We start from the raw sequence: 26,485 nt of genomic DNA on the forward strand, positions 1-26,485 counted from the left end.
TGTTCTCTTAAACGACAAACAATGAGGGATTGCTGATGTTTCCCATCAAAACGTTGCATCACGACTTGAGCTAGTCCCGTTTCGCTGATGACCTGTGTCCCTCGAATTTTTCCTACCCATGTATCTGACCAAGTGCACTTTAAGTGTTATTAATGTACCTGCCTCAACCACTTCATCTGGCAGCTTGTCTCATGCCCCCACTGCCCTCTGCGTGAAGAAAGTGCCCCTCAGGTCCCCTCTCTCACCTTAAACCTACTTTTAGTCTCCCCTACCCTGAAGAAAAGACTGATTCTGCCTTCTGCAATTCTGGAAAAAAATGCTGAGGGAACTCTGCAGGTCAGGCATCATCTATGGAAATAAATGGATAATGGATAAATAAGTCGACGTTTCGGGCGACACCTTCCCTCGAGCCTGAGACGGGAGGGGGAAGACGCCAAAATAACAAGGTGGAGGAGGACAAGCTAGAAGGTGAGGTGACGCCGGGCAGATGGGAAACGGAGAACCATGAACCTGGTAGGAGAGGAGAATGGACCATGGGAGCACCAGGGTAGTGATAGGCAGGCGAGGAGAAGAGGTGAGAGGCCAGAGTGGAGAATAGAAGAAGAGAGAACGAGAGGTGATATTAGCTCTGACCACTGGTTTACCCCGTTTTTGGCGGATGCTGAGCTCATTGTGTATCTGTGTTGCTCAAGCTAAATTTTAGTTCTTTATTTTATTCTTGGTCTTGCACCAGTCTGTGAGCGGAGCCACTCCCGGACTGGTACTGGTTCTAGTTCAGGGTCAGAATCCGATACCACTAACGTTATTGATCTGCCTCACTGTTGCCTACCCCAGACTGTTAGCCCGCTCAGATGCTGAGTGGCACCTACCTCCACCAATCAGGTCTCAGCAGCTTGGCATAATAAACCAATAACTAGCGAGCAGCTTGTCACAGAACCACCTCTCCAATAACCAAAAATAACCTCTCCAATAATTAGTACCTGATACAGCCACAGAACAATTATTTGGTATAATATGTCATGTTCATATTATTGTAACAAGTCCCATTTGAGGCAAAAAGAGTCTATCGGGAATCTCTAGAGGCAAGGGGAATAAACCTATGATAAATAAAGAGCCAATCATACTTGGGATTAACAATGATTGACAAACAAGGCAACCAACTGAGTGTTGATTATGTCCACACGGACCAATGGGCAGAGACTGTGTTTATCACCCACCTATAGAGAGGAGTGGGGGCGGGGCGAGTGTGTGTCATGTGACAGGTAGGTCGGGGACTCGGGAGCCGCTGGTTGATCGGAGAGGACGAGATGGGTGGACACTCGGTGACGGTCCCTGTCATTTGTTTCACCGTTCTGTGGGGGCTGGTCGGCTGCGTCCTGCCCTGGTTCGTGCCCAAGGGCCCGAACAGAGGGTACGTTGGATGGGATGCTGGGGTCAGGGTGGAGGGGAGGGGAGAGGATGCTGGGGTCAGGGTGGAGGGGAGGGGAGAGGATGCTGGGGTCAGGGTGGAGGGGAGGGGAGAGATGCTGGGGTCAGGATGGTGGGGAGGGGAGAGGGTGCTGGGGTCAGGATGGTGGGGAGGGGAGAGGATGCTGGGGTCAGGGTGGAGGGGAGGGGAGAGGATGCTGGGGTCAGGGTGGAGGGGAGGGGAGAGGATGCTGGGGTCAGGGTGGAGGGGAGGGGAGAGGATGCTGGGGTCAGGGTGGAGGGGAGGGGAGAGGATGCTGGGGTCCGGATGGTGGGGAGAGGATGCTGGGGTCGGGATGGTGGGGAGGGGAGAGGATGCTGGGGTCCGGATGGTGGGGAGAGATGCTGGGGTCAGGATGGTGGGGAGGGGAGAGGGTGCTGGGGTCAGGATGGTGGGGAGGGGAGAGGATGCTGGGGTCAGGATGGAGGGGAGAGGAGAGGATGCTGGGGTCGGGATGGTGGGGAGGGGAGAGATGCTGGGGTCAGAATGGAGGGGAGGGGAAAGGAGAGGATGCTGGGGTCGGGGTGGTGGGGAGGGGAGAGGATGCTGGGGTCGGGATGGTGGGGAGGGGAGAGATGCTGGGGTCAGAATGGAGGGGAGGGGAAAGGAGAGGATGCTGGGGTCGGGGTGGTGGGGAGGGGAGAGGATGCTGGGGTCGGGATGGTGGGGAGGGGAGAGATGCTGGGGTCAGAATGGAGGGGAGGGGAAAGGAGAGGATGCTGGGGTCGGGGTGGTGGGGAGGGGAGAGGATGCTGGGGTCAGGATGGAGTGGAGGGGAGGGGAGAGGGTGCTGGGGTTGGGGTGGAGGGGGAGGGAAGAGAGTCCTGGGGTGGGGGAAGGGAGAGGGTGCTGGGGTCGGGGTGGAGGGGGAGGGGAGAGGGTGCTGGGTTTGAGGGGAGGGGAGAGGCAGGGATTTGGAAAGATGAGTAAGGGGGGATGACTGAGGCAGTGAATGGGGAAAGGTGATTAATGAACAAGGGGGCATATTTGGGTTGAAGGGTGAGACTTTGTTTTTCATCCCCCACCCCTTCCAACAAGAGGAAGCAGCCCTGTACTATAAGGAGAAGTGGGAATTTGTGGTATCCCTGCCCAGTGAGGGGGAGTGGGGGTGTCTGTACAGACCGTCACCTGGAAAAACAATCAGGCTCACTACCATTGGCATGTGTTGTGAAATTTGTTGTTTTGCAGCAAGCAGTGCCGTGTGATATATAAGACGTACTGTGAATTATAATGAGAACTATATGTATAAATTGAATAAGTGAATGCAAAAGAGAGAGGGGAAATGGTGAGGTGATGGTCATGGGTTCATTAAAGGTAGATACTCAAATGTTGAGTATCTTCGTGCTCCTGTAGTAAGAGAGGGCATGTCCTGGGTGAGTGGTCGTCCACATCATTAAGTGGCATCTTGTGTGATGTGAGTGATTGTGGTCCTTTAACCATGGTTGCTCTTTGCAGGCCACCTCCATACAAAATACTGCCATTGCCTTGTGGACAGTGTCCTGGGCCCTTCATGATCGATGCTGCCTTCTTGAGGTATCACCTTTTTGAAGTTGTCCCCGATGGTGCCCACGATGGAGCTGTCTGACTCTAGAACCCTCTGCAGCTTTTTCCCATCCCGTGCATTGGCGCCTCCACGTTAGAGCGTGATGCATCCAGTAAGAGTGCTCTCCACGGTGCACGTGTAGAAATTTGTGACGTACCAAATCTTTTCAAACTCCCAGTGACACACAGCCGCTGGCATTGCTTCTTTTCAATTGCATTGACATGTCGAGCCCAGGACAGACCTTCAGAGGTATTGACACTCTAAAGAACTCGCCCTTACCACTGCTGTCGATGAGGACTACTAGGTGTTCCCTTGACTTCCCCTGTGATCTGTTCCTTGGTGTTACTGACAGAGTGCAAGGTTGCCGTTGCAACAGCACTCAACCAGATGATGTATTTCACTCCTGAACGCCACCTCCTAACTTTCTGAGATTGTGCGGACAACAGGTGCGTTATCGGCCATTTTATAGGTCCTGCTGGCGCTGTGCCGAAACACACATACATGGGTGTAGAGAGAGTGAAGCAGAGGGCTAAGTACATATACTTGTTGATTGTCAGTGAAGAGGAGATGCTGTTTCCAATCTGCACTGACTGTGGCCTCTCGATGAAGAAGTTCAAGGATCCAGTTTCAGAGGGAGGTGCTGACCCCTAGTTTTTGAAGCTAATTGATTAGTGCTGATGGGACAATGTAGGCAACTTGCAGTGAGTTCAGGTTCTTTCCTAGGCAGGAGTCGACTCTAGCCACACAAAGCACTTCATCACTGTAACACAAGTGAATCTGCAGGTGCTGGAAATAAATAAAAACACAAAATGCTGGCAGAACTCAGCAGGCCAGACAGCATCTATGGGAGGAGGTAGTGACGACGGGTGATGAAGGGTTTCGGCCCGAAACGTCGTCACTACCTCCTCCCATAGATGCTGTCTGGCCTGCTGAGTTCTGCCAGCATTTTGTGTTTTTACTTCATCACTGTAGATGTGTGATGGTCATTGAGGCAGCTCACCCTGCTCTTGATTGATGCCCTTTTCGAAGCAGTTGGGAACTCCAACTGCAGCAGCGTTAGATTGAAGATGTCGTTGAACGCTCCCCCAATGTTTGGAAAGGTTTCCAATGCCCTACCAGGTGAACATCAGGCCCTGACACCTTGCAGGATGTTTTGCTCGTGGTCTCTGAGACAGATATCACAGGGTTGCCAAATGTTGCAGGGATTCATACAGGTGTAGTTTCATTCTCGCTTTCAAAGCGTTCATCAGAGAGTGAAGAATCACGTCCATTCATGATGTTAGGTTTTGCCTCTCAAGAAATAATGACCAACAAACCCTGCCAGAGCTGATGTGTGTGTCTGATTCCACCCCTAACTTCACTTGGAATTGCTTTTTCACTATCAAGATGGCCTTTCATTGGTCGTACCTTGATTTCTTGGTAGAGTTCTGGATCACCAAACTTGAATGTCACAGATCTGGCCCTCACTGTCTGTTATTCCACTGGTGTTTCGGACAGCAACGAAGATCCTTCATCTGGGATCTATCCCCCAGCAGACTGGGAATCTGAGCTCATCCATGACTTCTAGTTTGGGATATCTGGTGTGTTCTTGGAGACGTGCTCATCCACACAGGTCTCGATGAAGTCAGTGACAATTGCAGCATATTCTTTCAGATGCAAAGAATGAAGTTGGTTAAGGGTGAAAACTGAAATATTTGAGAGGGACCTGAGAAGGAACGTCTTAACTCAGAGGGCTGTGCAAGTGTGGAACAAGCTCCCAGCAGAAGTGGAACTAGCAAGTTTTTTTTACAACATAAAGGTTTGGATAGGTACATGGATGGGAGGGGTATGGAGAGATATGGTCCAGGTGTGTGTTGATTGGACTAGCAGACTAAGGATGGCATGAAGGGTCTGTTTCTGTGATGTAATGTTCTATGACTCGGACATTTTGCTGTTCCAAAGGTTGTGTATAAAAATTCTGGTCCAGTTGAAGGAAGATGTTGATCATTAATTTACTAGTTTATGGTTGGTAATTTTTACCTTTGAAATTGTTTGATGAAGTCATCTTATTGATGACTGACTCTTGTTAGCATGACACTCTGTGTCCAAGCCCTCTCCGATTCTGGAGATTTGCAGAGAGCAAAGTCCTCATTGAAGTTCCTCCTGTTGAAGAGTAAATTTTCTTTAACTTTAACACCCCCCCCCCCCCCAAAAGATCATGACTGACTGAACGACGGTGTTTCTGCTTTTACTGGGAGATGCTGGGAATCCGCAGCAACAGAAAACACTGGTGGAACTCGTCGGGTCAGGCAGCATCTGTTTTGGGTTGAGATCTTTCATGTGGAATGAAACTTAAAAGCCAACATAAAAGGTGGAGCTGATAGGTGGATATACCTGTCAATCAGCTCCATCATCTGGATTTTAACTATCTACAACCAGCTCTAGCTCCAGCCCTTCTTCTCTTTCTCCCCCCCACCCCCAACCCCTACCTACCTCTGTACTGGCTGTCTCCAGCCCAAATGAAGGGTCTTGACATAAACATCAACTGTCCCGCTTCTCTCCATGGGTGCTGTCTGACATGCTCAGCTCCTCCAGTTTCTTGTGTTTCTGTTTGGACTCCCTGAGCAGGAGGGGAACGGCGTGAAATATTCCACCCGATTCACAGTGGCCAGCAGGTGACCGACTGTCCCAGAAACACCAAGGGATTTCTAAGACAAGTGTGGGTGACAGATCAGAGTTCGATGTCACTAGGCTTGGAGCTCCAAGAGGAAGAATTATAGCACCATCGTGGCATAAAGCTGGCCATTCAGCCCCAAGAGTCTGTACTAGCACCCAGTAGAACAATCCCCTCATTTATCAGATGATTGCACTGTTAATCTGACCAGAGTTGATGTGGTCTTGTTCATTTCACAATCTACAGACTCGCTTCAAAGGACTTTAAAGTTCACATTCCGAGCATTTTTTAATTTGTGAAATTGGCTGTCGTGAGCACAATTGGTTGTTGTTAAAGCACTAGTTGTTTATCAGTCTTTGTTTATGTATAGCTTATTATTAAATCTATTACATATCTCTATTGTCCTGTGAATGCCAGAAATAAAATGTGTCTACTAACACATACTCTGATATAAATTTACTTTGTTTTGACATTACAGTCACATTCGATAAAGTACCCTGTCTCTGCTTTAGCTATTATACACATTAGACCCCCACTAATGACAAACTGTCTAAAAATATTCCTCGTGATGTTGATAGACAAATTGATATTTGCCAGGACTTGAAGCACTCCTGCCATTCCTCGAAGTTCACCCAAGATCTTCCTTGCTGTCTACCTGAATGGACAGATGAAACTACAGCCTCATTTGTCTGTGGAGCACTCCCTCAGTTCAACACAGGGAATTGGGCTTCGTGCCGAGTTGTGGGGCTCCATCACTTGGGTTAGATCCGGAGGTGGTGTTGCCCAGAAGGTTCTTCAGAAGTCAAGAATGAGGTGAAAACCTTGTGGTCACAGCGGTTTCATAAGATGCTCATCGTCGTGCAGGTCAGACAGGGTCCAGACAGCATGATGAGATGCTGCCTTACCCGCTGAGTTCCCCCAGCGTTTTGTGCGTGTTGATGAGGCCAAATTTGCAGTATTACGTGCCATTCTGGTCATCCGCAAGGAAGATATCTGTAAGATTGAAAGACTACAGAGAAAATGTTCAAGGATGTTGCCGTACCTGAGCACCCGACCTACAGGGAAAGTTTGAGTAGGTTAAGGCTATATTTCCTGAAGCATGGGAGAATGAGGTGAGATTTGAGAGAGCTAGCAAAATTATGAAGGGTAAATGGGGGGTAAATGGATGGCAGGCTTTTTCTTTTGAGTTTGGTTAATACTAGAACTAGAGGTCATAGATTAAGAGTGAAAGGTGAAATGTTTAAGGGGAGCCTGAGGGGTATCTTCACTGAGGTGTGGAACAAGCTGCCAGCAGTTTTGATGGCAGTGTTTAGGAGAGGTTTGGACAAGTTCCTGTTGTGTGGGTGGGGTGCAGAGGGCTATACTCCAAGTGTAGCTCAATGGGACTAGGCAGGAAAAGTTTGGCGTGGACTAGACGGACCTGTTTCTGCACTGTAGTAACCTACACCAGCAAACAAGGCAAGGAAGTGATGTAACATAACAAGAAAGCTGAGCAATTCTCCACATTTGTACTTCAAACCAGCCTGGACCAGTTCAGATGAGGAAACCTGTGAACAGGTGCTGAGCCATGCGTCTTCTCTGCCGACAAAGGAACTACAGACTGCAAAGGTTTACAGATGTACACGTGGTTATGGAAATGGGAGCAAGCAGAAACACAGCAGTCTGGACCCTAATCCAGCATCTCTGAGGGAGCTCAGTGTGTTGCAGACGTGGGAAAGCAATGTTACCATCTAGTGCTGTTCCCACAATCCTGAACTGCTCTGGAAAAACATTCCTAGTTGTGTTTCTGTGATGCCTGTCGCTGAGGCAAGCGTGGCTTTCACACCCAGAGCGTTTGTGGCACTGCTGTTCCCCGCTGTCAAGGTGATGGTGGCAGAGGCTTTGGGCACAGGTCTGGTGATGCCCCACATTCCAACGTTCTTCCTGCACAAGGAATCTTCCTGCTCCCTGTTTGATTTGTCAGCACCAATGGAACAAGACAGGAGGATGCATTCCTAACACTGGTGAGTGGGATTAGTGTAGACTGGGGACAAAGATTGGATGTTTAAAAGAGCAACACACACAAAACACTGGAGTGACTCGGGTCAGGTAGCACCTTTGGTTAAGAATAAACAGTTGTTTCGGGCCGAGACCCTTCTTCAGGACTTGGGCACGCAGTTGAAAGAAAAATGGGGAGGCTAAGTATTCATTTATAAAATGGAGAAAGCTTCATCAGTCCTGATGAATGATCCCTGGCTGAAACATCATCTGCTTATTCCCCTCCATAGATGCTGCCTGACCTGCTGAGTTCCTCCAGCTTTTTGTGTGTGTTGTTCTGAAGGGTTATGGGCTGTGTAGGAGGGAAGGATTTGATTGATCATGGAGGATCTTAAACGGTCAGCAAAATATCGTGGGCTGAAAAGCTTGTGCTCTATGGTTCAATTAATTTTTTTAACATCCAGAATTTTTTTCCCCAGGGCAGAAATATCAAATGCTAGTGGACATGCATTTCAGGTGACCAGGGTAAAGTTCAAAAAGGGATGTTTGAACAGTCTGACAGGGATGGTGGTGGACAGGTGTTGGACACAAGTGTGCAGGCATATGGATTGTCTGCAGACAGAAGGGATTTAGATTGATTTGCCATTGTGTACAGCACAGACACTACGGGCTAAAGGGCCTGTACTGCGTTCCAGGGGCGTTGGTGTCCTGTTGTCAGTGGGGATGGGCGAGTGCTGCCACTGGGCGCTTTCACTGATTGTGCTCTGATCCTTTCTTGCCTTTGTTCTGCAGAGTCATCATAACCATGATCGTGACCACAGCTGTCTGCTGCTACCTCTTGTAAGTACACTGTGCATCCTAAGCCCTGGCTCAGAGGGGTTGGCTGGCGTGCCCCTTGGGTGTGTGTGCTGGCGGGGTCCCCTCTTCTCGAGGTTTGGACAAACCCAGAAGATGAAGTTACTGAAACTGTCAGCTTGGACGTGATGGATTGGATTTGAGATATTGGGATTAAAATTCGGGGTTTGATGTTCAGATGGTGGGCAAAGAGCAGATGGACAGGAAATTGGGTAAATAAAATACTGCAGATGCTTGAGATCCAGCATAGCTGAAACACACACACAGAACGCTGGAGGAACTCAGCTGGTCTGCAGAGCATTTATGAAGAGCAATAAACAGTCTTCAGTCCTGGTCCCAATTCAAAACAACTGACCATTTATTCCTCTCCATCAATGCTGCCTGGATTGCTGACAGCCCCCCCAGCATTTTGTGTGCGTGACCCTGGATTTCTGACAACCACAGAATCAAGATAATGGACATAACATATGATTGCTACACAATTGTTGGGATTACATTGTTAATGGATACATATAATTATATATTCAGTTAATACAAAGTTAACAAACCTCCTAAAAATGTTTGAGTACAAATGTAGAATACATAAAAAGGGATTAACATATCCAAAAAGAAAATATACCCTCAAACAAAACTGATCTAAATAATACTAACCAAAAAAAAAATAAGAAAAGAAAAGAACATGGGCTGTTTATAACATTTTTTTTAAAAAAAGGACCATTAGTGTCATCGACTCCGAACCTCCCTGCATGTATTAACACAAGAGAACAGGTTTGGAAAGGGGTCAAATCACATGATATAAAGTCATTTTGATATTAATAAGAAGATTGGAAAAGAAAGACATCCGCAGAATCTCTTGTGTTTATTCAAACTGGGAATACTCAGCAGGTCAGTCAGCGTCTGTGGAGAGAGGGAGAGACTGAAAGCTAGGCACGTGACAGGAAGCTGAAGGTCTACTCATCACCTGATTTTGGTTGGCTCTCACAACTGAGCTAGACTCCTTTATGCTGTGGCAGTATAACTGCAATCTTCACCTGTAGTTCTGCTGTAGTTGTCTGGTTTCGTCCTTGTGCTGATTATCACTCCCGATTGGGCCTAATTTAGAATAAAGAATCAGGTTTAATATCATCGGCATACGTTGTGAAATTTGTTAACATTGCGGCAGCTATACATTGCAATATATGATAATATAGGAAAAAAACTGAATTGTAGTAACTATATAAAATAGTTACATCAAATAAGTAACACTAAAATAGAAATTTAAAAAGTAGTGAGGTAGTGTTCGTGAGTTCAACGTCCATTCTGAAATCGGATGGCAGAGGGGAAGAAGCTGTTCCTGAATCATTGAGTGTGTGCCTTCAGGGTTCTGTACCTCCTTCCCAATGGTAACAATGAGAAAAGGGCATGTTCTGGGTGACGGGGGTCCTTAATGATGGATGCCGCCTTTTTGAGGCATTGCTCCTTGAAGATACTACGGAGGCTGGTACCCGTGATGGAGTTGACTAAGTTTACAACACTGTGCAGCTTTCTTCGATCCTTTGCAGTGGCTTCCCCCCCCCCCCCCACCACCACCACCATACCAGAGAGTGATGCAGCCGATCAGAAAGCAATGTAATTTAACATACTACAATCTGCATGACTAGAGAATGTGTCTGAACATGGGGTCTCGTTGAGTTTTTTTTCCTTGTTTCGGAACATTGGCAATCTGTTGCAGACACCTGGTTAGATTAGACCACGAGACATGGGATCAGGATTCGGCCATTTGGCCCATTGTGTCTGCTCCGCCATTCTGTCATATCCCCCTCAATCCCGTTCTCCCCCTCCCCCTTAATCCCCCCCTCCCCCTTAATCCCCCCTCCCCCTTAATCCCCCCTCCCCCTTAATCCCCCCTCCCCCTTAATCCCCCCTCCCCCTTAATCCCCCCTCCCCCTTAATCCCCCCTCCCCCTTAATCCCCCCTCCCCCTTAAGCCCCCCTCCCCCTTAAGCCCCCCTCCCCCTTAAGCCCCCCTCCCCCTTAAGCCCCCCTCCCCCTTAAGCCCCCCTCCCCCTTAAGCCCCCCTCCCCCTTAAGCCCCCCTCCCCCTTAATCCCCCCTCCCCCTTAATCCCCCCCCCAATCCCCCTCCCCCTAATCCCCCCTCTATCCCCCTTTATCCCCCCTTAATCCCCCTCCCCTTAATCCCCCTCCCCTTAATCCCCCTCCCCTTAATCCCCCTCCCCTTAATCCCCCTCCCCTTAATCCCCCTCCCCTTAATCCCCCTCCCCTAATCCCCCTCCCCCTAATCCCCCTCCCCTTAATCCCCCCTCAATCCCCCCTGCCCCTCAATCCCCCCTGCCCCTCAATCCCCCCTGCCCCTCAATCCCCCCTGCCCCTCAATCCCCCCTGCCCCTCAATCCCCCCTGCCCCTCAATCCCCCCTGCCCCTCAATCCCCCTTAATCCCCCCTTTATCCCCCCTTTATCCCCCCTTTATCCCCCCTTTATCCCCCCTTTATCCCCCCTTTATCCCCCCTTTATCCCCCCTTTATCCCCCCTTTATCCCCCCCTCAATACCCCTCCCCCCTCAATACCCCTCCCCCTCAATACCCCTCCCCCTCAATACCCCTCCCCCTCAATCCCATTCTCCCCCTCAATCCCATTCTCCCCCCTCAATCCCATTCTCCCCCTCAATCCCATTCTCCCCCTCTCCCCCTCAATCCCGTTCTCCCCCCTCTCGCCTTTGATGTCCTGGCTCTTCAAGAACCTCCGCTTTAGTCTAGTCACTTTTTAGTGTCATTTCGACCATAACTGCTGGTACAGTACACAGTAAAAACGAGACAATGTTTTTCAGGACCATGGTGTTACATGAAACGGTACAAAAACTACACTGAACTATGTAAAAACAACACAGAAAAAAAAACTACACTAGACTACAGCTCTATCCAGGACTGCATAAAGTGCATAAAACAGTGCAGGCATTACAATAAATAATAAACAAGACAATAGGACAGTAAGTTGGTGTCAGCCCAGGCTCTGGGTATTGAGGAGTCTGATGGCTTGAGGGAAGAAACTGTTACACAGTCTGGTCGTGAGAGCCCGAATGCTTCGGTGCCTTTTTCCCGGATGGCAGGAGGGAGGGAGTCCACTTGGGGTGACAGGGTAGCATAGCGGTTAGTGTAACATTATTACAGCGCCAGTGACCCGGGTTCAGTTTCATTGCTGTCTAAGGAGCTTGCACGTTCTCCCCATGACTGCGTGGGTTTCCCCCTCGTGCTCCGGTTTCCTCCCACATTCCCAAAGGCATACAGGGGAGTATGTTAATCGGTCACGTGGGAGTGATTGGGTGGTGTGGGCTCACTGAGCCAGAATGGCCTGTTACAGGGCCGTATAAATGGGTAAATCTCTTCTCTCCATAGCTGGCTCATCGCTCTGCTGGCTCAGATGAACCCTCTCTTTGGACCCCAGCTCAGAAATGAAACCCTCTGGTACCTCCGCTACTTCTGGGAATGAGGACAAGACGATGCTGGAGCCATTGGTGACGAGGTACCCGCAGTGTAATGGTGAAGGATGGGGTGGGAGGGGAGGGAGGGCCTCAGCGAAGAGTGAGGGGGTGGGGTTACATGTAGAATAAGAGATTGCCAAGAGTGAGTCACAGGCTGAGATCCAGTGCCGGAGTACGCAGGTTTATATATAGAATGGCTGATCACTGGGATTGGGTTACAGGTTGGAACCCAATCCAGGTATTCAGTTATCATGGTTGTCAGTTTAAAGTTTGAATTGGACTTGTGTACCCGTGCCCCTGAGGAGCCCTCTGTGTGAAGAGGAGATGCTGTAACTCTTCATGGGGTGGGGGAAGAAGGAGGAAGGAAACTCAGCCTTGATGCCCCCACGATTTGCTTCAGGTGCCATTTTTCTTCCATCCCCTCAAGACAGAAGTTTTCCTAGACTTGGGCAAGAGGAGCCGGCCAGATATTGGGCCTGCTGCTCCATCTCACGTTCCCTGTTCATATCGTAGATAACCCTACTCCCTTCCTTCCCCCCCCCACCCTTGAACCTCTGGATTAGTTCCCAGTTTGTAACCCAGTCCCAGGGATCTGTTGTTTCATTTATAAACCCCCTGAATTAGATCCCAGCCTGTAACCCAGTCCCAGGGATCTGTTATTCTATATATAAACACCCTGAATTAGATCCCAGACTGTAACCCAGTCCCAGGGATCTGTTGTTCTATATATAAACCCCCTGAATTCGATCCCAGCCTGTAACCCAGTCCCAGGGATGTGTTATTCTATATATAAACCCCCTGAATTAGATCCCAGCCTGTAACCCAGTCCCAGGGATCTGTTATTCTATATATAAACACCCTGAATTCGATCCCAACCTGTAACCCAGTCCCAGGGATCTGTTTTTCTATATATAAACACCCCGAATTTGATCCCAGCCTGTAACCCAGTCCCAGGGATCTGTTATTCTATATATAAACACCCTGAATTAGATCCCAGACTGTAACCCAGTCCCAGGGATCTGTTATTCCATTTATAAACCCCCTGAATTAGATCCCAGCCTATAACCCAGTCCCAGGGATCTGTTATTCTATATATAAACACCCTGAATTAGATCCCAGCCTGTAACCCAGTCCCAGGGATCTGTTGTTCTATATATAAACCCCCTGAATTAGATCCCAGCCTGTAACCCAGTCCCAGGGATCTGTTATTCTATATATAAACCCCATGAACGCTTGGATTCAATCCCATCTTGTAACTCACTCCACGGTTTTCTTAATTTCTTCCTCTACCTACTTTTAATGGTGGTTGGCAGGGCAACTTAAACGTGCGTTAGCACCACCAACTGGACTGGAGTGTGGTGTAAAGAATTGGGAAATAAACCCCCCCCCCCCCACTAGTTCTTTATTGAATGAAAACTAAATTACCCCGTAAAAGCCCTATAGATTGTAAATGAGGAAAGGCAATATTGTGAATTAAATTAGTCACTTCTTAGTCAAGGTTTTAAATGAAAGCTATCAGCCCCCAGCCTGCATCTGCTTTCTTTCAGCTTTGTATGCTTCACATTGTAAAAGGATGCGTTCAACTGTTTCATAATGATGACAACACCCACACACTCCAGACTGATGTTTTCCAAAAAGGTACAAGGAATAATTGAGCATAGTTTGCCCATTTCTGGGTCGAGTCAATCTAATTCCTTCCCTCTTGTTTTACCCCCTTCTCCCATCAGTCCAACAGTTTCATGTATTCTGTGAAGGTACCTCCCCTCATGCCCGTTATCCCACAAGACTTGACATAATCCCCTAAGTCTTAGCCCCTCAACCCCTTAGCTTCTAATTTGCTAAAGTGGAAGGTCTATATCCGCAGATGAACTTCTAACAGCTTTTTCGGCCGAACAGTCGAACTGCTCATTCCCCTTCAACACCTCTATGTGCAGGAACCCACAAGAAGCAGACATGAAGGCAAATACTTTGAATATGAAGTAAGTTTGGAAGAGCTTCCAGCAGTAAATCTGACCTACTGTTAGAATGGCCTGTTTTATGACGGGTCAAAACCGAGAAAGAACCCGAACAAATGACAACTTTGCAAGGTCAGATGCCCCCCCAAAATGATGGCAACCAGTTCTGCAGTATATACTGATAGCAAGACATTTCTTTATTGTTACCTGCAATTCAGGCACAAAAAGAGCCGCATTCCCTGTTTATCTTTTGATCCAGTAGTATTCCCTATTAATTTATCTTTTGATCCAGTAGTAAAAATGGTCAACATATCACAATAATCTTCCTGAACCACCAGACTCTCAGGCAGATCACAATCCTTGGATTTCATCAAATCATGAAACCTAAAATCAACTGAACTCTTGGGGGGGGGGGGTATAAAAGTGCAAGGTGGGGTTACTGAAGAAGCTACAGTGGGCCATATTGCATAATCCAGCAAACCCATATTCCTAGCAACACATACAAGATGCTGGAGGAACTCAGCAGGCCAGGCAGCATCTATGTGGGTGGGGGGGAGGTACAGTCCTCGTTCCGTGCCAAAACCCTTTGGTTTGTGGTTTGAAACCCATATTCCTAGCGTGATAGGAACCCAGCCACCCAAAACTGAACACTCTCTTCTTGTGATGTTCCCAACAGTCTTCCAACAGGGTGATCATGCCTCTGCCCCCTCAAATTAACCCACTATGTTAACAACAACCTCAGCCTCCACAACTCGCAGGGTAATTGTGTCATTTCAAACAGTAAAGCTGAAACAGGAGACGACCTTACTGCAACACAACACAATCTTAAAGCCTGAGCTCGTATCACATCCGAACACTTTCAATTTTAAGATGAAGCTGATCAAATACAGATCTAATTAAGCAAATCTAAATGGTCAATAGATTTTTGTGAAGCACCCTCATAAACGCCCAAGGATATTTAATGCCCCTTTACATCGGTCTATTATTTTACTGATATGGCTTCTTATTTTAACCCCTGAATCATTGAAATTTTGCAAGATCTGGGAAAGGAACAAGTTGAATGTTTAGTTGGGCTGGTGCCCAGACTCTGAAACTCTCAGTCAAGCCTCTCCACCTCTCCCTCCTACAGGACAGTCCAAGAAATCACTTCTGTGCCAAAGGCCGGTGTTGGTCTGAGGGTGAGGGTGCTGGGTCTGCCAGGTTCTGATTGCTTGACGCCCAGTGTCCCTGTGCTGGAGTTGGAGGGCTGACTGTGCGAGGGAGGCTTTGCTGTTGCTTACGTCGTTCTGCCAAGCATCGCGTGCACGCCGTGTTGGCGCAGGGATATGTGGCGACCCTTGCGGGCTGCCGCAGCACATCCCTCGGATTGTGATTGCTAATGCAGCCGATACCTTTCACGGCACGTTTCCATGTGATGAATCGATCTGATCCAGGTGGTGTGCTTGACAGTTGTGAAGTTTAAACTGGGCAAATGTACTCTTACCCTGCGAGTGGATTGATTCCTTTAAACGAGAACAGGAGAGTTTTAGATCTGGAACATTAGGAGGGATATTTCCCCCCCCCCCCGCCCCTCCCAAGGAGCCCTGTGAGTGAACAGCAGGTATTTCCCCCCCCCCCCTTGTAATGTTGCCCCACTATACCTGGTACAGTGCCCTCTTGAGGGGCATCAGCGGGCTGAAAGTACAAAGTCTTTTTGGGAAATGGAGAACTGGAGGGCACGGGTTTAAAGTGAGAGGGGTGAGGTTTAAAAGAAAAAGGGAACCGGGAGACAACTTCTTCATGTGGGGTCGGTGTGTGTAGGGAATGAGCTGCCGGGAGAAATGGTTGCTGGGGATACAATAACAGCATTTAGAAGATACCTGGGCAGGTTCATGGATAGGAAAGGTTTGGAGTAGAGGGTTCCCCACCTGGGGTCCGCAGACCCCTGGATTAATGGTTGGGACTCCCTGGTTTAAAGGGGTATGGGAGGCTGGCTCAGATGGTGTATCCTGGTTGCCACTGGGCCGAAGGGCCTGCCTGTGAGTCTCTGACCAGCCGGGGACTTGCCCAACAGCCAGCTGGAAGCTTTCCCTTTCAGCTTTCGTGTTCGGGATCCGCCAAGTGAAGGTTGCTTTTGTTTATTTATTCAGAGATACAGCACGGTCAGGTCCTTCCAGCCACGCCACCCAGCAAACCCCGAAAAACCAGATTTAACCTTAACCTCATCATGGGACAATTAGCCTATCAATGTACCTGGTTCAACTTCGGCCTGTTGGGGGAAACCAGAAGACCCCCAGAGAAAACCCACGCATTCAACAGGGAGGACCCAGAGACTCCTTACAGAGGAACACCGCGATTGGACTCTGACACCAAGCTGTAACAGCACCGTACTAACCGTGGTGCCCAGCGGTTTCGGTGATTAACCGTTCCTTCCGGAGAGACTGAGGGCGAAAGTCTCGATCTGCCTTGCAATTTCCATTAGTGAGAGGGGTGGGTAAATGCAGAAGTAAGAACTGTGACCCAGCTGGACAGGCGGAGGGCAGGGCCCCAATATCTCAGACAAGGAAACTTACATTTCTGACACCTCAGGAAGGGAGCAGAGGCGTGACTGGTGTAAGGGTGACACGGCAGTGTAACATTTTTCCACCACTGTCTATAAGGGGTTAAATGTTTTCCCTGTGACCACGTGGGAGTTCTCCAGGTGCTCCTGTTTCCTCCCACATTCTAAAGACCTGCAGGTTGGGGTTAGTAAGTTGTGGGCTTGCACTGTTGTCACCAGAAATGTGGTAACTCTTACAGGCTGCCCCCAACACAATCCTTGTTGATTTGATGTAAGTGATACATTTCACTGCATGTTTCATAGAAACATAGAAAACCTACAGCACAATACAGGCCCTTTGGCCCACAAAATTATGCCCAACATGTCCCAAACTTAGAAATTACTAGGGTTACCCATAGCCCTCGATTTTTCTAAGCTCCATGTACCTATCCAAAAGTCTCTTAAAAGACCCTATCGTATCGATGTACATGTGACAAATAAGTCTATCTTTACCAAAAATATTTCTGCCTTTATTAAGGATGGCTGGACCTGTGGATAGTCCCTTTCCCTGCCCAACAACTCCATGCCTATGGAACCCACTTTATTTTTTTAAAAAAAGTGTCATACTGAAATACAAAAACCAAGTGAAAATGCTTGAAACACTCAGCAGATCATTTAAACCGTGATTTCTCTTTCTGTAGCTGCTGCCTGACCTGAGTAATTGCCATGTTTTCTGATTTTTTTTAACTGAAGATTTTCAATTAAGCGTTAGTGTAGTTTTAATAATTTTAGTTTTAATACAGCTCTTCCAAGTGGTAATAGCGATTCACGTTTCTAAGTCATAAAATCATAGCACAGTGTAGCACAGAAACTAGGCTTAAAGCCTGTCTAGTCCGCGCCAGCCTAGTCTTTTGCCTCATGTCATCTCCATGCTTGTCCCATCCATGTACCTATCCAAACTTCTCCTCTTGAATGTTACAATCGACCTCACACCCGCCTCGTCCGCTGGCAGCTCGTTCCACAATCGGAGTGAAGAGGCGTTCAGTCTCTCTCCAGCAGATGATGCGCGCGGACTGGGAGAGCGCTGCCGATGGGTGGGGTGTGGACACCGCCCACCACTCCGCCACCCCCGGGCACAGGTGAACGGAGATCGAACTTGGCCATCTTTCCTTGTGCAGTGTTGCTGCTCCCCGAAGAGGTCTGTGGCCTGGGTTACAGAGTTTAGCTGGAACCTCCGCTATCGTTGAGCCGCTAAACCTTTACGCTGATGAATTAGCTTATAGAAGGAAAATTGAAACAACATCTCCTCACTCAATGTCAGCAAAACCGAAGAGCTGGTCATTGACCACAGGAGGAAGGTCCACGAGCCAGTCCCCATCAGCAGATTGGAAGTGGAGGGAGTCAGTAGCTTAATTCCTTGGTGTTATCAGAGGTTGTGCCCTTCACCTGCACATAAATGTCGTCAGAAAGAAGACACATCACTGCCTCTCCATGCTTAGAAATTTGTGTAGATTTGGCACGCCACCAAAACCTTTGACAAACTTCTATCGATACACAGTGGTAAATATCCTGACAGGTTGTGTCATGGCCTGGCATGGAAACGCTAATGCCCAGGAACAGAAAATGCTACCAAAGCGGTGGATGCAACCCAGGCAATTGAGTGTATTTATGAGGAGCGCTACCACAAGAAAGCAGAATCCATCCTCAAGGAGCCCCCACCATCCAGGCCTTGCCTTGTTCTCACGGTTACTGTAGTGCAGGAGGTACAGAAACCTGTTCAGCAGCAGGCACTGCCCTACAGCTGTCAAGACTCCTGACTCACTCACCACAACTCTGAACTGATTCTACGACCTACGGACTCACTGTCAAGCTCTCTGTGCAACACGAGTTCTCAGTATTTTTTATTTGCACATCGGTTTTTTTTTTGTCTATGGGATTTTTTTTGTAGACTACTGTATTTCTTTATTTTCCTGCAAACGTCAGTGATCTTAGAGTCCGATGCAGACTGAGAGACCGTTTCGCTGAACCTGACGCAGAGCGGGAAACCGTTTCACAGAACACCTACACTCGGTCCGCCAGAGAAAGCAGGATCTCCCAGTGGCCACACATTTTAATTCCACATCCCATTCCCATTCTGATATGTCTATCCATGGCCTCCTCTACTGTCAAGATGAAGCCACACTCAGGTTGGAGGAACTACACCTTATATACCGGCTGGGTAGCCTCCAACCTGATGGCATGAACATCGACTTCTCTAACTTCCGTTAATGCCCCTCCTCCCCTTCTTACCCCATCCCTGATTTAATTATTTCCCCCCCTTTTTTTCTCTCTGCCCATCACTCTGCCTGTTCTCCATCTCCTTCTGGTGCTCCCCTGCCCCTTTCTTTCTCCCTAGGCCTCCCGTCCCATGATCCTTTCCCTTCTCCAGCTCTGTATCACTTTCGCCAATCATCTTTCTGGCTCTCAGCTTCACCCCACCCCCTCCCTGTTTTCTCCTATCATTTTGCATTTCCCCCTCCCCCCACTACTTTCAAATCTCTTACTATCTTTTATTTCGGTTAGTCCTGACGAAGGGTCTCGGCCCGAAACGTCGACAGCGCTTCTCCCTCTAGATGCTGCCTGGCCTGCTGCGTTCCACCAGCATTTTGTGTGTGTTGTTGTTAATGTTGACGGCGCTTCTCCCTATAGACGCTGCCTGGCCTGCTGCGTTCCACCAGCATTTTGTGTGCGTTGTTGTTAATGTTGACAGCGCTTCTCCCTATAGACGCTGCCTGGCCTGCTGCGTTCCACCAGCATTTTGTGTGCGTTGCGGATTAATACTTTGATTTGACGATGCATTAATTACAGTTGCCAGCAGATGGCAGAGCTGTGACATTGTTAGGGCAGGCAGCGACAGCGCCACTTGGTGGTGGGGGGAAGCATCACGCTGATTTTCCCCATGTGACGAGGATGAAGAATTTTCCTCCTCAGTACGTACATACATACAAATTAGGAACAAGGATGCTGCCAGGACTCCAGATTAAGTTATAAGGAGAGTTTGAACAGAGTAAGACGTCATAGGAGACAAAGAGAACTACAGCATAGAACCAAGAAGGCCATGTAGAAGTGAACAGAGGCCCACATATGCACTGCCCTGCTTAGTTGGCTTTACACTTGTGACTGTGTTGGCTAAGCACAGCTCCACTGCCATATTCAAGTTTCTTGACACCACTGTCACTGGCCGAATCAAAGGTGATGATGAATCAGCATTGTACGGAAGAGACTGAAAATCCGGCTGAGTGGTGTCACAACAACAATCTCACACTCCATGTCAACAAGACCCCAAGGAACTGACTGAAGACTTGAGGAGAAGAAAACCAGAGGTCCACGAGCCAGTTCTCATCGTCGGACTAGAGGCAGAGAGGGTCAGCGACTTTAAATTCTTTTGTATCCTCATTTCAGATGACCTCTCCTGGGCTCAGCATTGGAGTGCCACTATGAAGGGAGCATGGCAGTACCTCTACTTCCTTAGGAGTTTGTGGAGCTTCGGCATGACGCCTAAAACTTTTGACAAACTTCTATAGATGCCTAGTCAGTAGGGAGTATACTGACAGGCTGCATCACAGCCTGGTATGGAAACACTGAAGCTCTTGAACAGAAAGTCCTGCAAAAATTAGTGAATATGGCCCAGTTCATCACAGATCAAGACTCCCAACCGTTGAACATGAAACACCATTGCAGGAAACAGCATCCATCCTCAGACCCCCCCACCATTCAGGCCATGCTGCCATCAGGAAGGAGGTACGGGAGCCTCAGGACCCACACCACCAGGTTCAGGAGCAGTCATTACCCCTCAATCACCAAGCTCTTCAACCAAAGGGGTAACTTCACTTGCCCCATCATTGAAATGTTCCCACAAACAATGGACTCACATTCAAGGACTCTTCATCTCACGTTCTTTGTGTTTGTTTATTGTTAATTATTATTATTTCTTTTATTTTGTGTTTGCACAGTTTGTTGTCTTCTGCAGTCCGGTTGAATGCCCAAGATGGGCAGTCTTTCGTTGATTTTGTGAATTTATTGAGTATGCCCACAAGAAAATGAATCGCAGGGTTGTGTATGGTGATGTATGAACTTTAATAATAAAGAGCATAGATATGGTGAATGTACACTTCACTGTGTTGGGGAATCGAGAGCTGGAGAGTGCAGGTTTGAAGTTGGGAGGAATGATTTAACAGGAACTTCAAGGCCAACCTGTTTTTTAAACAAAGGGTGGTGTGTATGTGGAATGAGCTTCCAATGCAGCTTTCTAAAGCGACTTGGGCAGGTATATGGATCGGAAAGGTTTATGGGTAAATGGGACTATCTTGAATGGGCAGGTTGGATGAGTGGGGGGCACCTTGGTCAGCATGGAGCAGATGGGCCAACTGGCATGTTAAGACCATAAGCCATGGGAGCAGGATTAGGCCATTCTGCCCATCAAGTCTGCTTCGCCATTCCATCATGGCTGATCCCAGATCCCACTCAACCCCATACACCTGCCTTCTCACCATATCCTTTGATGCCCTGACCGATCAGGAAACTGTCTTCCGCTTTAAAAATATCCGTGGACAGACTGCAGTCTGTGGCAGAGCCTTCCACAAATTTACTACTCTCTGGCTTAAAAAAAAATTCCTCCTCATCTCTGTTCTAAAGGGTCGCCCCTCAATTTTGAGGCTGTGCCCTCTAGTTCTAGATACCCCCACCATAGGAATCTACCTCCTCATGTCCACCCTATCTAGTCCTTTCAACATTCAGTAGGTTTCAATGAGATTCCCCCCCCCCCCACCCCGACCACATTCTTCTGAGTTCCAGTGAGTACAGGCCTGTTTCCATGCTGCAGAAATCTGTGGCTGAGTAGGCCACTCAGCCCATCGCCTGCCATCCTGAAAGCTCAGATGATCTGATTGTAATCCCAGCTCCCTGCTGCTGACTGTGAGCTTTCTCCCCAAACCAAAAATCTGTTGACCTCTGCCTTAATTTTCATGGACTCTGCTTCCAACTGCCTTTAAGGAGGAGAGTTGCAGATATGACCTTCTGGGGGGGGGGGGGAAGAAAATGTCTTCAGTGGGTGATTCTTTTAATAATTTTTAATGCATTTCTACAAACCAACTACAAACAAAAAACCCAACAACAAAGTGAAGATTAATACAGTGCAAAATAAACATATCAATTATATAATTCGTAACAACAAGGAAACAGCACCTAGAATAAAATCATATAAAGTTAGTATCCTCCCCTCCCTCCCTCCCACTATGAAACTCCAGGCCAACCATTACAATATGTAAAAAAATAATAATCAGAGCATTTGAGCTGACAAAACTGTAAATATAAATTAAAAAAATAATAATGCCTACTACCAAACTATACTGTAATTTCCATCAAAAAGAAACCATAAAACTTAGAGGAAAAAAAGCTGAAAGTAAAGGATTAAAAAGAATAAACTTAATCTAAAGGGGAGTTATGAAAATATTCAAGAAAAGGCCCCCACACCTTTGGAAATTTTATGTCGGAATTGAGAAGTGAGTAATGAATTTTTTCAAGGTCTAAACAGGACATAATATTGAGCATGAGTGGGTGGGGCAACATCTCTCCATCTAAGGAGGACTAAGTGTCCCATGTTATTAAACAGTGACCTCTAGCTTGAGGATTTTCCCACAAGAGGAAATGCCCTCTCTCTGTCCTCCCTCTCATTAACAGCAGCAATTTCAAGATCTAGTTTGGTTTTATTTGTCACGCGTCCGTCAGTGAAATGCATCAATATGCATCCGTGACCAACGCAGTCAGAGGATGCGGCTGGGGGTAGCCCAGTGTCACCGCGCCCCGGCATGACGTGCCCACAGCTTACTGACCCATGCGTCTTTGGAATGCGGGAGGAAACCTGCAAGGTCACAGTGAGAGCAAACAGACTCCTTACAGACAGCGGCAGGGATTCATCCCTAATCCTGGTAACTGCTGCCCACCAATACAGTTAGTTGAAAGCCTATCCCATAAACCTTCCCACAAAATAACAGCTACCAATTCCAGGTATTAGATGTGATATAAACACAGGAAGCTAGACTTTTTTTTTTGGCAGATAAATACAAATATTGGATATCTAAAATTTAAGAAAATCTAAACGCTCAGTGAACTAGGCAGCATCTGTAGGGAGCAAAACAGTTGATGGTATCGGGTTAGAGATCCCTTGGCAATTAAAGGTGTGTGTAATGATGACACAGGAAAGGAGGGGGATAAACTGGACAAGCCACATTAACAGCCACAGTGTGGAAATTGAGTGCAGAGTAAGCAGGGAATTTTCTAGATCCCAATGTTGGGCCAACGAAAGCAGTCTATTGTAAATCTGCTGTAATGTAAAGGGCTCATTGATGACCTGGGAATTAGGAGGCCTGTTGAGAACAGTGACCTCAGTGTGATTGAAATAATTGTGTTCTGAAACCTGGGACGTGGACTTAAGTAAAACAAACTGCCCTAGGTGTGATTTGGAAAACTTTTAAGAGGCACAATTTTTAACACTTTAAACTTTTTTTTCAAAATTAGTTTACACTTAGTAAATCTCTTTTTGACAGTGGCATTGCCCAGGGTGTATTTGTTTGGAGTTTTGTTGTCTTCTCTGTTCCTTCAGATCTCTGTTGCAGCACATTTTCCCCTCTCCCTGGGGTTCTCCCGTAAACTTTCTGATGTTCATTCTATTCTAAATCTATGACAAGATGCTCTCACTCTTGGCTACGATGAAAAGAGAAGTTAAAGATCAAAGTAAAAAAGCTTTTAAAGTTGTAAAAAAACAAAAAGTGGTGAACACAAGTGGGAGACTTGCAAAATTCAGTAGCGAATGCCCAAGAATGAGGAAGGGAAACATGCAAGCAAGCTGAAGACATACAAAGGAGATCTTTAAATTTTTAATGCAACATAGAACAGTACAGTAGAGGCCCTTCAGCCCATAATGTTGTGCCAGCTCTTTAATCCACTCCAAGTTCAATCTAACTCTTCCCTCCCACGTAGTCTTTCATTTTTCTCTCATCTGTGTACCAATCTGAGAGTTTCTTAAATGCCCCTACGGCCACCTCTGGCAGGGTGTTCCGTGCACTCACCACTTTGTGTTTAAGGGGACTGGAGGAAAGTTATTTCCTCTTAAAAGTTATGCTCCCTCACATTGACCATTTCCACCCTGGGGTTACTAGCTGCCAACTTGATCTTTGCCTCTTGTACATCTCTATAAAACCACCTCCCCATGAGAAAGGCCGACTTGATGTGTGAAAAGAAAACCAGCCATAAAAGTTAATGTGACTGAGACGAGGAGGATTATTTCAGCAATAATTACCGGGCGGGGGGGGGGGGGGCTCAGCAGTATTAAGGAACAAAAGAACTTTGGTGTCTAAGTCAATCAACCACAGTAGGGGGGCAGCAGGCAGTACAGGCTCTCTGCCTTGTGACTGATGGAAAGAGAGAATGTCTGTGGTGGGTGAGGGGGGGGGGGTCTTTGTGATTGTGATGGCTGCTTTACCATCTGATTTCTACAAAGACACCGGGTCTCTCACCGCTGAAATAAATATTCTGCTTGTTTTTCTCCATTGGAGTGATGGCCCTGTATTCCATATTCCACCTGCTATGTTGTTACCTCTTCACCTAACCTGTCAGCATCAACAGCCCACTTTGCGTTCTCTTTACACACGCATACTCTCACGCCCGTCTTCTGTTCTTGCCCAATCACTCAGACATATGAATGTAAAATTGCCGTAGTTTGGAATCAGGTTTGCTATAATTGATGTGATATTTGTTATTTTGCAGCAACAGTACAGATTCAAAGTACATTTATTATAAAAGTAAGTATGTGCTATTTATGTCAACAAGAAATATAAAAAAACAGCTAGTGCGAAAAGAGAACAACATGGCGAGGTAGAAGCAAGACGTTCTACAAGAGATGCAGAGCTGGATACTGACCCCACAAAGTGCTGGAGGAACTCAGTAGGTCAGGAGGCATCTGTGGAGAGGAATAAACCGTCGAGGTTTCAGACTGACTCGGTCCTGCTGAAGGATCTCAGCCCAAAACATCAACCATTTGTTCCTCTCCACAGATGCTACCTGACCCGCTGGGTTCTTCCGGCATTCTGTGTGCGCGGCAAAAAGTGAGATAGTGTTCACGGAGAATTCAGAGATTTGATGGTGGAGAGGACGAAGCTGTTCCTAATGTGGGCTTGAGGCTCTTGTGACTCCTCTGTGATTATGCTAATGAGAAGAGGGCAAGTCCTGGGTGGTGGGGGGTTAATATATCCCAGATTAATGAAGGATCACACAAGGGTAAACGTCCAGTTCGGATTTACAAGGGTTTGCAGGCATCAGGTAAGTTGCACAAGGTGAAGCTTTTGGTGATTTAGTGTTAGCTTGAGAGAGTCTGAAATGTTGAACGTGTTGGGCATCATCAACGTAGGGACTGTTTCCATGAGTAAACTATCAAAGCTTCAGTGGGCAAATGGGGGATTTTTCAGCGGGTCTAAAGGACAGATAGGAAAGAGAAGGTGATGGATTTGCAAAGTCCGGGACCTACCTCCAGCTGGCTGTCCCATCCCCAGGTTCTCAAGACGTGTGAGCACCGAGTCAATCCACTGATCCCAGACATGCAAATACTCAAGACAGAAGCACCAACCATTTCCTGGAATCCTTTTTTTTAATAACCAAGATTCACCCCCTCCCCCGAGTGAAGAGATTTTTCTTCCTTTTGGTCCTCATGCCAACTCTTCCCCACTTTTCCCAACAGCCCCAGAGACCCATGTCACAGCTTTCTATGACCCCATTTTCCCCTCATTCCTTTGTTTTTCATTCCTTGCTAGGGAGGCTTTGCACTGACTCGTAAACTTGTCTCTCCACAGATGCCGACTGTCGAAGGTGTATTTTTTGTTTGGAGTTTCCTGTTGTCTCTCCGCTCCCTCAGACCTAGTGCTGCAACAGATTTCCCTTTCTCCGTCTCGAGTAAACTTCCACACTTTCTCTCTATTCCAAGTCCGTAGCAAGGAAGAAAGGGATGCTGTCACCCCAATGATTCAGGGGTTGAGAGTTTAGAGGAAATCGCAGAATTCTGGGATGAAACTCTCACTAGTCTTGTTTAGTTGAAAGAACTCGACGCTACCCAATTAATTCTTTTTATAAAGAGCACTAATGTTTGATTGTGTCATGCATAGTGAGTTAATGTAATAAATCATGTACTTCTGTGAATTCTGTAGAAGATTTATTTTATAATTAAAATATTAAGATGTTAAAAGTAAGCAACCTATTCAATACTGTAAACTATATTTAGCTGGTGCAATAAATGTGTTCCAACTTTAATTTGTTTTTTTATTGATGTCCCTGATACACCCACAAATTTCATATATCTCCTTTCACCTGTGCTTATTCACTGCTTCTGTTTAATTGTTTCAGGGAGAGAGGCAGAGAGGTGGTATCTGCACTCCTGACACAACTAATTAGGAGGAATTACGTCAAATAGCAGAATCTTTACTGTACGGGAGGAGTCATTTGGCCCATTGAGTCCTTGCTAGCTCATTGCAAGCCCAATCCCTTTTAGTATTTCGGAGCACTTTGCAGCACTGAACCGGCTGTAACGTGAGGAGATCAGCTGAGTGTGTGCACGATGTGATAATGATGAGGATGTTACCAAGTCGAGAGCCTGAGTTAGAGGGAGAGACTAGGCTCAGACTTTAAACGTTGGGGCATCGGAGATTGGCGGGGTGGGGGAGGAGTGGATAATCTTAGAGGTGTATAATACCATGAGGGGCAGAGATATGATGCATGCACACTCCCCCCCCCCCCCCACACCCCAAGATTGAAGAATTAAAAACTAGAGGACATGGGTTAAGGTGAATAAGGAAATGTTTGTACAAAGGTTGATCCACTGTCGTCCTATCAGATTCTTTCTTCTTCAGCCCTTTACCTCATCCACCCATCACCTCTGACTTCATACTCCCTCCCCCGCTCACCTAGTCTCACCCATCACCTGCTCGCTTGTACACCTTCCCTTATGCTTTTATTCT

At 47.3% G+C, this 26,485-nt stretch overlaps 1 protein-coding gene across 3 annotated transcripts; it reads left to right on the forward strand.

Annotated features, from left to right (window-relative positions):
- Window positions 1–1,250: 1,250 nt before the first annotated feature.
- On the forward strand, window positions 1,251–25,781 carry LOC132379389 (V-type proton ATPase subunit e 2-like). 3 transcript variants are annotated; one of them, XR_009507408.1, is made up of 5 exons: window positions 1,251–1,411; window positions 8,434–8,481; window positions 11,887–12,013; window positions 16,057–16,321; window positions 25,328–25,781. XR_009507408.1 is itself a non-coding variant. In XM_059947176.1 (4 exons), the coding sequence occupies exons 1-3, from the start codon at window positions 1,308–1,310 to the stop codon at window positions 11,978–11,980; spliced, it is 246 nt and encodes an 81-aa protein (XP_059803159.1). In that variant the 5' UTR covers window positions 1,251–1,307; the 3' UTR covers window positions 11,981–12,013; window positions 25,328–25,781. The 3 variants fall into 3 exon arrangements, 1 of the variants encoding a protein (XP_059803159.1); XR_009507407.1 differs by lacking the exon at window positions 16,057–16,321 and adding an exon at window positions 24,249–24,283; XM_059947176.1 differs by lacking the exon at window positions 16,057–16,321.
- Window positions 25,782–26,485: the final 704 nt, after the last annotated feature.

The sequence above is a fragment of the Hypanus sabinus genome, chromosome 22, assembly GCF_030144855.1.
Source record: "Hypanus sabinus isolate sHypSab1 chromosome 22, sHypSab1.hap1, whole genome shotgun sequence".
Taxonomy (NCBI): Eukaryota; Metazoa; Chordata; class Chondrichthyes; order Myliobatiformes; family Dasyatidae; genus Hypanus; species Hypanus sabinus.

Coding starts and splice junctions, on each gene's coding strand:
- LOC132379389 (XM_059947176.1), top strand. CDS start 1,308: ATGGGTGGACACTCGGTGACGGTCCCTGTCATTTGTTTCACCGTTCTG. Junction 1,412..8,433: donor CCCAAGGGCCCGAACAGAGG/GTACGTTGGATG, acceptor TTTGTTCTGCAG/AGTCATCATAACCATGATCG. Junction 8,482..11,886: donor GCTGTCTGCTGCTACCTCTT/GTAAGTACACTG, acceptor TTCTCTCCATAG/CTGGCTCATCGCTCTGCTGG.